The following is an 11,956-nucleotide window of genomic DNA, read 5'->3' on the forward strand; positions in this document are numbered from 1 at the left end:
TGGTCCTTTTTCATATCCTCGAGGGTCTCACTAAATTTTATTGGCCTTTTCTAGGAAATTCTTGAAAAACCTTATATCCGTGGTTTTGAACTCTATATCTAGTCATTTGCTTTCCTCCATTTCTTTCATTTGTGATCTGTTTCTTTGTCTCCGCATTTTCGTTGCTTCCCTGAGTTGGTAGAGTAGCTTTGTGTGGTAGGTGTCCTATAGGGCCCAGTGGCTCAGCCTCCCCAGTTACCTGAGGTGGACACTCTTGGTGCACCCCTTTGTGGACTGTGTGCTCAGCCTTGTTGTAGTTAAGTCTTGACTGTTGTTAGTATCACTGGGAGGAATTGACCTCCAGGCCAATTGTGTCTACACTGGGAGAACTTCTGTGCTGAAGACACTCTTATGAGACAAGACTTGCAAAATTGCAAAAGCCTCTGTGCTCAGCTTGGATGGGGTGGAGTTTCAGGGCAGAGCAGACAGCCTTGGTTTCCCATCAGCCCTGCCCTATGAAGCCCCTGGGTCTCAGTGTCCCTCGGTAATCGCTGCAAGCAGCTCTGAAAGAAAGCTGCCCTCGAGTTTCACCCGCTGCCAGACAGTCCAGTTTCTCCCTGAATGAGTCAGGGTTCCCAGAAACTTGCCCAGAAATGGAGTTCAGTGCAGTCGGGAGCTTCTGTCTTCCTCCTGCTTTAGAAAGCCAGCTGTTCACTCAGCCGCCCATGCATTCAGCAGTCAGTCCTTTCTGCATGTGCGCGCCTCTGGACCTCTGCCTTTCATAGCTCCCGAGTCTCAGTGTGCTTTCTCTTTTCCTGACTGTCCAGATTCCCCCCGAATGAGTCTGGTTTCCCAGCGTCTCGCCCAGGACTGGAGTTCAGTGCAGTCGGGAACTTCCATCTCCCTCCCACTTTAGAAAGCCAGCTGCGCACTCAGCCGCCCATGCACACAGCCGTCCTCTCTGCGTGCGAGCCTCCATAACTCAGCCTTTTGCAGCTCCTCTGAGTCTCAATGTGCTTTCCTCTTTTCTTCTAGTTGTAGAATTCCCACTCAGCCAGCTTTCCTGTGGTTCTGGATGGTGTCCATTTTGTCTTTTAGTTGTAGTTTAGATATTGTTGTGAGAGGCAGCAGCTTAGGTGTTTACCTATGCCGCCATCTTGGTTTCTCTGGGATTGACTTTCATGAAGGTTCAGGGTGTGGCCCAAACATTATACTGCTACTAAGTAGGGGAAAAAGTCAGCAGATTTTCCTTGTTGTGCTTAGTCCATTCTCTGGCATGTCTCTTGCCCCTCCTCCCATTTTTCTAAGTAAGGCTTCAAATTAGGAAGTAGCTTAGAGATTGAAAAGGAAGCAGATGACACAGAAACACATAGGAAACTTGAAGGAGGAGAGGGCTGATGAGCCACACTCTGTTGCAAACATCTGAATTCCAACTGGGACTTGGATTTGCAGGGGACACCAGCCAGGGATATAGGACCATGTGGCTGCCTCCAGCTCTGCTTCTTCTCTGCCTCCCAGGTGAGCGGGCCTGGGGCTTGGGGAGCCTGCTATTACAGGAGGCAGGACAGAAGGTAGAAGGTGTGCCCTGGGTTCAAGCCAGAGGCAAAGCAAAAGCAGAAATGGGAAGGACACATCCATCCATCCACCTGAATATTCTGCTATGCATTTAAACATTTGTCGCCAGATCCTACATACACTTATTGAGTACCAACTGAGTGCCAGGACTGTTCCAGATGCTGTAATTAAGAACACTTTCTGCACTCAGGGGCTCATGGTAGAATGAGGAAGTCAAGTAGTTCCAAAACAACGTGGAACCCGTTAAAGAAGAGACCCCTAACTCTCCTGTTGGAAGGACACTAGACTTTGCCAAGGCCTCACTGGACGTTGGTCTTGAAGAATGAGTGGAAAGGGGACTAGGTTACGTAAAATGTGGCGCTAGAGAGATCGTGGAAGGTTCAGAATTGGCAGTGGTTCTGTTTTGTTGGAGTCCAGTTGAAAGGAGTTGGAAAGATTTGCTAGAAAGAATTAATGGGGGGTCTAAAATGCCATTTTCAGCATTTACCTTAAATTTTCTTTTAGAGTCAAGGTGTGGTGTGATGTAAGCAAGTAAATGAAATTGTTCATCTCAGGCTGGACTTTTAGAAGAGCAACTCTTAGATAAGCTATTGCAAATGCCTGAGGGCACTTTTTTTTTTTTCCCCTCTGTGGGAAGTAAGTTTAGAATAAAAATGAGAGGGCAGTCTTCATGTTTGTAGAATAATTTTATGGTTGGGTTTCCTTACGAAGCATAGAACCTGCCCAACACAATGACAGACTCTTTCAGAAACTGGGTGGGAAGGCAGAGATTTCAAAGAAGAAACCAGCTGGGTGACACTGACCTTGTGTGGTTTCCTAATAAGTGGAATGAATGAGTGGACTGGCTGACCTTCGAGGTGTCCTAAGGCCCTCATAATCCAAGTCTTAGACGTAGAACGACATTTCAAAGAGATGTATTTCCGTACACCTGGGAGGTGCTCGAAATGTCTTAAAAGATGATGACAATGATGTTCATGGATAGACATTTTGTGAATCACCATTGTGGACAGGATGGGCACGCAGAGCAGTCTTGGCTGGAGCCAGCTTGCACGGGCTCATGAGAGTCGATGATGAGTGTGTTTTCCCAACTTCATGTTCAGTGACAGCATGTGGTTAGCTTGAAATCAGTCATAGTGAGAGTATTTACACCAGGGAAATCGGTCAATGCTTCAAATCAGGCCTTCTTTCCCTCTTCCCCTGCAGAGAGCTGGTTATCAGCTTTGTCACTGCTTGTTTTAATCTACTTGCTTCAATGAGATAAAATTACCTAAGTGCCCTAGCCTGGGTGCAGTGAAACGGATGACGGAAAGCACGTCCCACCCCTTCGCGCACAGCTGGCTGACCTCCGCAACCCCACAAGCTCACCTTTCCCTCCAGGGCCCTTTGCAGCTGGGGCTCAAATGAAAACTTCAAAGTCACTTGGACAGACTTACATGTCCAGTCTCCTTCTTCATCCCCGCTCCTGTCTTTCCAGGCCCTGTGGACCCTGATTTTGGGTGACCAGCTCACACCCCAAACCTGTGTCAGGAAGCCTAATAGGGCCTCCTTGGGGACCCGCCCCTTCTCAGCGGCCAGGGGTGTGACAGAGTGTGTTGATCCTCCCTAGAGAGTCCCGGAGAGCCAGAGATTTAGTTTTCCTCCCTCGAGGACACACAGAGAGTGGAGTAAACAGATGTGGACTCTTAAAGGACAGGTCCGAGTTGCAGGAAGCCCAGCATGCAGAGGCCTCACTCCAAAGGGAAGTTTGGGTGATGACCGAATCTCCCCCCTCCCTCCCAGCAGAGGCTGCAGGCTAAGCACAGGGCAGGACAGCCAGCTCTCTCTGCTCCCACCTCCAGCTGTGGTGCAACTCTGCCTGTCCCCAAGGGACAGGGTCCCGTGTGGTTACTCCTTGTCTCTGGGCACCCAGAGCACAGGCTTCTCCTCCTCCTGTTGACTGCCGTCCCCAGACCCTCTGGCTTCGGTCTAAGCTCAGGTGTCCTTCCAGGTCGCCACACCCGAGCCCAGAACCGTCCACACCTCCCTGGCACCTTCCCCCTGGGGCTTTCAGGCAGCTGCTGCTGCTGCTGCTGTTACTGGGGGCCATCAGGATGGAGTCCTGGGATGTGGTTTGTGTTTTCCAGGCTGCTTGTCCCTGGTGGGTCCCAGATTTGTGACCGGCACCACGGGGACTTCCCTGACCATACAGTGTCAGTATGAGGAGGATTACAAGGGGTATAATAAATACTGGTGCCGAGGACAGTATGACACCGACTGTGACAAGATTGTGGAGACCCAGGGAACAGAGAGAGAAGAGAGAAATGGCCGTGTGTCCATCAGAGATGACGCTGCTGACCTCACCCTCACAGTGACCATGGAGAGCCTCCACGCAGGCGACGCCGGATCCTACTGGTGTAAAATTCAGACAGTGTGGATCCTGGATGAGTGGTCACGTGACCCCTCGTTCCAGGTTCAGGTGTCTGTTTCCCCAGGTAAGAGCTCCCCTTGCTCCAACAGTAGACCTCATGGGCTATCAGACTCACTCTCGATTTCTTTCCTCTTCACCTGCACACTTCCGTGCAGCCTAACCCAGTCTTCCCTCTTTCTCTTTTAGGTTGAGGGTAAAGTTTTCTCCTCCAGTTCAAGAGCAATAATCCTGTGACTGGCTTCTCACCCCATGGCTCCTTGCCTCCCATCCCCGTGGGCCAAATCCCCTCTTTGCCATCCATAGCCTTTCTCCATCCATTATCCACACCCTCCCCTCTCCCCAGCCTCTTCCTCATCACTGCTCTTTGCCTTGGCCTTTCACATGTGTCAGCTGGTAATCCTGCAGCCTCCTCCACCTGCCACCATTTCTCTTTTCCCTCCTTTCTGCTGGCCTGGAAGGTGGACGAGGTACGTTTCCTCCTCGGTGCTCCAGCTGTACCTGGTGGGGTCTCACCCCAGTGTCCACACTTTCCATTAATGTGAGTCAATGAATCTGTTTAGGTGTCTCTGCTTTTCTGTAAGGGCAGGGATGGTGCCACATCCATCAGCAAGTCCCAACAGCAAGGACCTCAAAGGCTGTGGTTGGTAAACCTGAGCCGGTGTTGGGTGCTCTGTGAAGGGCTGAGCCCGGGTTGACTGCTTTTTAGGGGACATCAAGAGGCTAGGATGGAGTGGAGGTGGGGCTGTAAGTTATGCCAATAGTCTGAACACCCGAGGTCCTTGGGAGAAACTGGGTGACACCTATCCCCACCCCAGCTTTGGGTTAAAGTGGCTTTAGTTTCCATATAAATGGCGCTCTGAGCCCCTCCCACAGTCTCTATGAGGCTCTGAGCCATCTTCATCCAGAATCCTCCATCCGAGGCTCCTCATCAGGCTGGGGAACCCCTGAGGGACCCCTGCCCTCACCCCAGGTAGAATCAGACTTGGGGTGGAAGGAACAACCTGGCATTTACTAGAGGTGACTCTTGACTGGATCTGAGGGGCTCCACCCAGGATGTGGCCTGGGTTTGGCTTCAGGCTATCTCTTGAACCCCCACCTCCCAGATTCAAACAGCTGTGTGGTGCATGGCTGGGGAGACAGCGATGCCTGATGTGTGATTTTACCTCCAGCACCTCGTACGACCACAAGACGAACCACACATCCAGCCACACCTGCCACGTTCCCGGTGGTGACCACTGGGCAGAATTTCAGCACCAACCACTGCTCAGGGTAAGGGCCCACGCCCCGGAGGCCATGGAGGAGGAGGGTCAGCAGCCTTATGGGACCCTGGGGTGGGGGCTGAAAACACACCACGTCTTTTTCCTCCCTGTCTGTGGGGTTTCCCTCCAACTCAGGTCCTGATTTTCACATGGGGATTCTGAGTGGGAAATGTCACTGGTTCTGTGTATACTGACCCCGTGGGGCAGTTTCGGGGACACAGGAGGAGGCTGGTTCAGGTGGCAGTGCAGTCCCTTCTCCCAGCCCCACCTTTCCCCTCCTCCTTCCCCACTCTGTGCTGGACTCAGAGTCCTGGTTCTGGTCCTTAACCTGGGCTTGCTCCAACGGCCTTTCTCTACTGGAGATCCTGCTCCTCCCATGAGCTGCTTGTGGGTTTGTGGGGAGACGGGCTGGCTCCAGGCTGGAGTTTGGACCCATTAGCCTCACAAAGACACTAAAGAAGGGCTGAGATGCTGCTGCCTGCCCCTGAAGGAAGGGACAAGGGCTTAAAGTGTGAGTTTCAATACGTCATTGATAAAGGGGAAGCTGAGGGGCAAAGGAATGGAGAGAGAGAGAGAAAGCGGGGAGCACGCTCAGAAATCGGGTGCAGCCTGGTTTCTCTTCTCCTTTTCTCCACCACCCTCTTTTCTCTTTTCTCCATTGTCCCTCTGGGAGAGTTTCAAGGGCAGCTCTGGATCAAGTGGGGAGAGATGGCAGGGGTCCTAGAGAGGGGCCCTGGAGTGGGTCCCTTCTAAATTGGATTCTGAGTGATTTGGGCGTTAGAGTCAGGGCACAGGGAGAAGCAGGGACAAAAGGATCCCGGGGCCTCCCCCTGAGGGTCATTTCATTTCCCATCACTGTGTCCCCTACAGGGTTCCGCTCAGCACTGTCCACTTCCTGTTCCTGATCTTCCTGAAGCTGCCCCTGTTCCTGGGCGTGCTCGGTGCTGTCCTCTGGATGAGCAGGTGTCAGAAGGGCCCCGGAGGCGGACAGAGTCAGCCTGACCAGGGGACTCCACCATGCCATCCACCAGCTCCAGGAAAGCCCTGTCCAGGAATACAGTCCTTCCGACTGGACCAGAGAGACCTGCGGGCTCTGCACTCCAGGGCAGCGAGGCAGCAGTGCCTGGACTCTGCAGGGACCTAAGACTTTGGAGGGCATTGTTCCTGTGCTTCCAGGGAGGGTCCTGGATCTCAGAGGACACCCGCTCTGGTCCTCAAGTTGGGGAAAGATGAATCTCCGGGCCCCTGTGTCGGGTCCTCCTCTCTCCGTCCCAGATCCTCAAGTATTCTCCGGAAGTTGCACTCTCAGAAGCCTGGCTCTTTATTCTTCTCTGTGGCACAAAAGCTTAGCTCAGTGTCCCCCAGGGCAATAACCACCTCCTCCCTGCAGTCAGGAGGCTCCTGGAAGACACGCCCCTCACAACTTAGTCCTTGAGCTCCCTGGGCTCCATTGTCCCCTCTTCTCGGGGGTCTCAAACCTAGAACACCACAAGAATGGGGTGTCGTTTACAGACACAGGAAAGGCAGGTGCAGGCTTGAATGATGCATAGCTTAGATTTCTCTGTGTGACCAAGCAGAGAAATCTAACAGGAAGCCAGAGACGTGGGTTAGCAGAGCACTGATGCTGGAGAGAAGTCGGATGGAGAGGTGAAATCTTCAAGGGAAAAGTTCAGAACCAAGGACAGAGCATTTGAAGACCCTACAGTTAAGAGCCAGGCGTTTGGGATTCTGTATTTTCTTCCATGAATCTGTGTGTCTGTCCCTCCTCTCATGTCACATTTCTTGATTACCGTGGCCACAGCAATAAGTCAACATCAGGTTAAGTGACTGCTGATGCAAGAGTAGAGAGTACAGGCAGAGAATTCCTCCCTCTTTATTCTTTTCCAAAATTGTCTTAGTTATTCTAGTTCCTTTGCCTTTCTGCATACATTTTAAAGGAAGCTTGTCTTTAGCTACCAAAAAAATCTTGCTGCGGCTTTGGTATGAATTGTGTTAAAGTTATCCTATATAATAAAAGGCTAATATGCAAATTGTCCCCTTGACTGGGAGTTCAACCAGGAGTTTGACCAGGGGGCGGGGCTGGCCCGCCAACAGTCTGAGGCCCCTTGCCCGGACCGGCCAGGCCCGATCAGGCCCGATCAGGGCGGGCTGGCTGGACCCCACCCATGCATGAATTCATGCACCGGGCCTCTAGTAGATTAATATTGTGAAATGGGTATCTTTACGATGTTGAGTCTTCTCATCCACAAACGTGGTGCAGATCTCAATTTATTTAAATGCTCTTTGACTTCCACCATCAGCATTTTGTAAATTTTCAGCATAAAGTGCTGCTCATGTTCTGGTCGATTTATACCTGGGTAGGGTACTTCTTCTTTTGGGGGGAGCAATTGTCAATAGTACTGTGTTTTTCATTTCGGTTTCTACATGCTTGTTGGTAGTATATAGAAATATAATGATTTGTGTGTGTCTCAATCTTGTTCCTGTGACCTTGTAAACTCATCGATCAGTTCTAGCAGTTTTTTGGTAGGTTCCTTGGGATCTTCTACAGAGACAATCACGCCATGTGCAAGAAAGACACTTTTATTTCTTCTTTTCTAGTGGGTATGCTTTAATGGAGTCCTGGAGGCCCCAGGGAGCCCCTGGGAGCTTTTAAGCACTAGGATGGCTGTCGGGAGCACGTGGCATTGGAAATCCATGGTTTTCAGGCATTTAAACTTTTAAACGAGAAGCCTGAATTGAAATTCCTCCTGTCTGGCATCAAACTCCATTAAAAATATTGTGATCAAAACGGAACAGGCTTGCGAGTCCCTGCAAGTCGTGGGTGCAGGATGTAACCTCTGAGTGAAGTGGAGAAATTGTACAGCATTGTTGTGTCTGCCCAGTACTTACTCCTGGGACCATATGGCACCCTCAGCAGGCTTGGGAACTGACCTCTTCCGTGCACAGATGGACCTGCGGGGCCCACGTGCGGGCCCGCCCCAGGCTGGCTCAGGCCAGGTCCAACTCTGCCCCCTGACCTTGTGACTAGGGAGCAGGGGCCTCACCCTTCAGGTCTCCTTATTCTCACATGTGACATGAAGATGCTGGGTTAAGACTTGCACGGGGCCAGTTTTAAAACATGGATGAGCCTGACCGGCATAGCCCAGTAATTGAGCGTCAACCTATGACCCAGGAGGTTGAGATTTGATTTCCTGGTCAGGGCACATGCCCAAGTTGTAGGCTTGATCCCTGGTTGGGGGCATGCAGGAGGCAGCCAATCAATGACTTTCTCTCATCATTGATGTTTCTATCTCTCTCTCCCTCTCCCTTCCTCTCTGAAATAAATAAAAATATATTTTAAAAAAAACAACAACAAACATGGATGAAAACCCCTTGAACCTCTTCTTCCTACAAGTTGGGTTTATGTCCCCTCCCCTGAAATGTGTGGGTGGTGGCTGCTTTAACCAGGACACACAGCAGCATTTCTCTATGCTGTTCCCATCATCCTCTTTCTAAGGAACCTGCTTAGATACTTTTTTTTCTGAAACTCTCCTCCATCCCCCCAAATTTTAACAACAAAGATATACTTTTGACAAAACTAGTCATCTCTCCACCACCTCTATTAGTATCTTGACTGAGATGACAATAACCTAGGTGTTTACCCTTAAAAGAACTTATTAAACCATAAACTTAGCATGTGAAGACTTTGTAATTTTTGAGATATAAATTCAACTCAATAATTACTTTAAAAAATATAGAAAATAACATTTTAAAATTTCTCTTAAAAAGTCCCCATGGCTCTAGCAAGTTTTGCTCAGTGGATAGAGCGTTGGCCTGCAGACTGACGGGTCCTGGATTCCATTCCGGTCAAGGGCACATACCTCGGTTGCAGGCTCCAGCCCCAGCCCTGATGGGGCACATGCGGGAGGCAACCAATCCATGTGTCTCTCTCACATCCATGTTTCTCTCTCTGTGTCTCTCCCCCTCCCTTCCACTCTCTCTAAAAAAAATCAAAGGAAAAATACCCTCGGGATTAGCAAAAACAAACAAACAAACAAATGTCCCCATGCTTCCCTTTATTCACTCCTAGCTGTCAGTTACAGTTTGCATCTACACAAGGGGGTCCTAGTTGCGACCTCTCTGGGGAGGACAGAAAGATACCTCCCCTCTCCCCTCCCCTAGCTCACAGGTCCCTCCTGTGAGACACACCTGACCCTGGTGCTTGATTCAGGGTGCCTTCACGCGCTCTCGAATGTGTGGAAACAGTGCAGCAACTTATATAATCTCAAAGAGCCCAGGAAATCCATCGGTGTGATAGGAAACACACAAGAGACACATCGGTGGGAGCTGGCGATGGTCCAGCCCTATCTTTGATCGTCTGTGCTCAGGTGATTCGCCAGAAGGTCCCGATGCAACAGGAGGTGCGGTCAGCAGCCCTCTGACACCTCCTGTGGCAGCGGTGGTGGTGGTGGCGGTGGTGGTGGTGGGGTCTATGCCTTTATAGACACACTCTGAGCGTTTGGGTTTAATTCAGGTTTTGTACCTATTGGTTGGTCTGCACTCTTGCTTCCATTATTGGCCAGAGCCCCAGACAGTGTCGTGGTCCATGACCTGGGGCAGAGCCATAGCAGAGTCACAAGGAAACATGGCATCCACACAGGTGAGACTGCAGGTGCTCCAAGGACCCAGGGTGTGAGGGGAGCACCTCGCTTTTCCTGTCTCTGCTCCTTCGGTGGAGACCAGGGTCTGGAGCTGTGCCGAGAGGGGCAGCTGACTGTTCCCGAGGCCAGGATGAGGGGGTCCTCGGGGCAGCCACTGAGGGGACCTCGTCTCTCTTGGAACTGCAGCCACTGCCCACCCCCTGATAAGACGGCAGGGGGTTCTGCTAGTCCCAGGCGAGGGTCTCGATGGCGTGGGGCTGTGGTCTCCTGTGAAGACGGACTTACTTCCCCTTGGGGTCCCCCTGGCTCCTGCTCAGCCACATCAGGGTGCACAGCAGGCTCCCAAGCAGGGGCACCTTGATGACGGTCAGGAGCACCACGTGCAGGTTGCAGAGCAAGAACCTGTACGGGGAGCGTGGCCACAGGGGTGAGACTCTTCTGGGGCAGCCCCCATCCCCCTCAAGCACCCCCACCTCCCATGGCTCAGACTGGGGTGACAGGCAAGCCCCTGCCTCTGTCCTGGCCAGGAAGGTCCCTCTGAGGGGCTCAGTCCTGCAGCCCAAGGGCTAAGCTGCGGGGGCCTCCCTGCTGGCTCAGGCTGGGGTCCAGCACCCTTTGTCTGTTTCCCTCCTGCCTTTTGGCTCATCTCCCACAATTCATTGCAGCTCACCCGCAGTCCAGCCAAGCTTTATTCTACTCTTCTCTCCACCCCCACCTCCTTTGGTACATCCTGCCCATCTTTGAAGGTCTGGGCTTTGAAGCAGAGGAAGGTCCCCCTACCCTGTAAGCACAGCTTTCTCTGCTGGGCTCTCCTGGGAGGGTCCTCTCGCAGCTCTGACCCCCCACCTAAGGGCACAGGTGAGGTGCCCTTGATCATGTATCCCTCTTGGTGGACACTTGGCCCAGTGAGATGATTGGGCCCTTGGTTCCTATCCGGGTATAAGAATCTGATCCCCTCGCCCTATGCCTTATCCCCTCGGCTAGGATCCCCGTCCCTGCTGCCCTGTCCCTCAGCCTGCCCTGAGCAGGGTGAGTCATGCTGATGTCACTGACCGTTTCCTGGAAGGAGGGAGGGTGTCACACATCCTAAAAATATCCACTGAGCTGTCTTCACAAGTCCTCTCCCTGCGGCACCCATTGCTCCCCCACCATTTCCTCCTGTGCCTCTCCAGCCTCGATAAAAGCCCTCCACTCCACAGAACGGCCGCTCTCCAGACAGGACAAAGCCGGGTCCTGAAGCAGGCCCCCCAGAGCCTCGCCCCATCAGACTCAGCACTGAGCAAACTGTCCAGCGGGGGTCCGGCCCCCAGGAATAGGACCCTCGAGGAAGGAAGGGGATGGGCTGGAGCAGGAGAGTGAGCCGATGGAGGGTGGTTCTGAGAGGCTGGACCCAGGGCGGGAAGGGAGCCTGACCCTGGATTTCGGGGAGCCCACCAGGCTGTGATGGGATGGATGGGAGCTGGGGGTGTTTGCCCTTTGATGGAAGAACTCATTGACTGCCCTTTGGGAGCCCCTGAAAGGCGTGGACTTCGGGTTGATGCCCTCAGCTTCCCAGCCCTTCCTCTCATCGCCCCAGCATTTGGGGAGAGAAGGGCTGGAGCAATGAAGCATGTATATACCCGTAACTGTGGCAGAATAATGATCCCCAAAGACACCCTAACCCCCAGAACCTCTGCATGCGTTACGTTACATGGCAAAGGGGCATTCAGGCTGCAGGTGGACTTAAATCACTAATCAGCTGACTGAGAGGTGGGGAGATTATCCTGGGTTATCTGGATGGATCCCAAGTAATCACCAGGCTCTTTACAGGTGAGCGATGGGGCCATGAGCCAAGGAATGTGGGTGGTCCCTAAAAGCTGGAAAAGTCAGGGGAATGATCCTTCCCTGGACTCTCCAGAGGAACTCAGCCCTGTCAACACCTTGATGTTAGCGCAATGAGCCTCACTTCAGACTTCTGACCTCCAGAACTACACGACAACAACGATCTTGTTGTTTTAAGCCACCGAGTTAGCATTGATTTGTTACAGCAGCCGCAAGGCACTAATACAGCGTACCTTCCTTCTAGCGCACTTGAGGCTGAACCCCACTACACTTCC

At 52.1% G+C, this 11,956-nt stretch overlaps 2 protein-coding genes across 3 annotated transcripts in view; one reads left to right on the top strand and one right to left on the bottom strand.

Moving 5' to 3' along the window:
* The first annotated feature begins 1,314 nt into the window (after positions 1-1,314).
* On the top strand, positions 1,315-8,558 carry CD300E (CD300e molecule). Of its 2 annotated transcripts, XR_013961172.1 has the most exons (5): positions 1,339-1,497; positions 3,678-4,025; positions 5,131-5,230; positions 6,091-7,164; positions 8,036-8,558. XR_013961172.1 is itself a non-coding variant. In XM_080679659.1 (4 exons), the coding sequence occupies exons 1-4, from the start codon at positions 1,377-1,379 to the stop codon at positions 6,362-6,364; spliced, it is 843 nt and encodes a 280-aa protein (XP_080535785.1). In that variant the 5' UTR covers positions 1,315-1,376; the 3' UTR covers positions 6,365-7,260. The 2 variants fall into 2 exon arrangements, 1 of the variants encoding a protein (XP_080535785.1); XM_080679659.1 differs by lacking the exon at positions 8,036-8,558 and having other exon boundaries at positions 1,315-1,497; positions 6,091-7,260.
* A 703-nt stretch (positions 8,559-9,261) lies between these two features.
* LOC308253899 (CMRF35-like molecule 5) overlaps positions 9,262-11,956 on the bottom strand; it is a 7,499-nt gene continuing 4,804 nt past the window's right edge. The window contains exon 4 of the mRNA XM_080679662.1: positions 9,262-10,262. Within this exon, the coding sequence (XP_080535788.1) occupies positions 10,142-10,262 (121 nt within the window). The 3' untranslated portion in view covers positions 9,262-10,141. The remainder of the gene's footprint in view (positions 10,263-11,956) is intronic.

Source organism: Plecotus auritus, assembly GCF_963455305.1.
Source record: "Plecotus auritus genome assembly, chromosome: 7".
NCBI classification, from domain to species: domain Eukaryota; kingdom Metazoa; phylum Chordata; class Mammalia; order Chiroptera; family Vespertilionidae; genus Plecotus; species Plecotus auritus.

Excerpts from the sequence above, each read along its gene's own strand:
- CD300E (XM_080679659.1), top strand. The coding sequence starts at position 1,377 with ATGAGCCACACTCTGTTGCAAACATCTGAATTCCAACTGGGACTTGGA. Across the intron at positions 4,026-5,130 it reads TCAGGTGTCTGTTTCCCCAG|CACCTCGTACGACCACAAGA; the intron begins GTAAGAGCTCCC and ends TTTTACCTCCAG. Across the intron at positions 5,231-6,090 it reads AGCACCAACCACTGCTCAGG|GGTTCCGCTCAGCACTGTCC; the intron begins GTAAGGGCCCAC and ends TGTCCCCTACAG.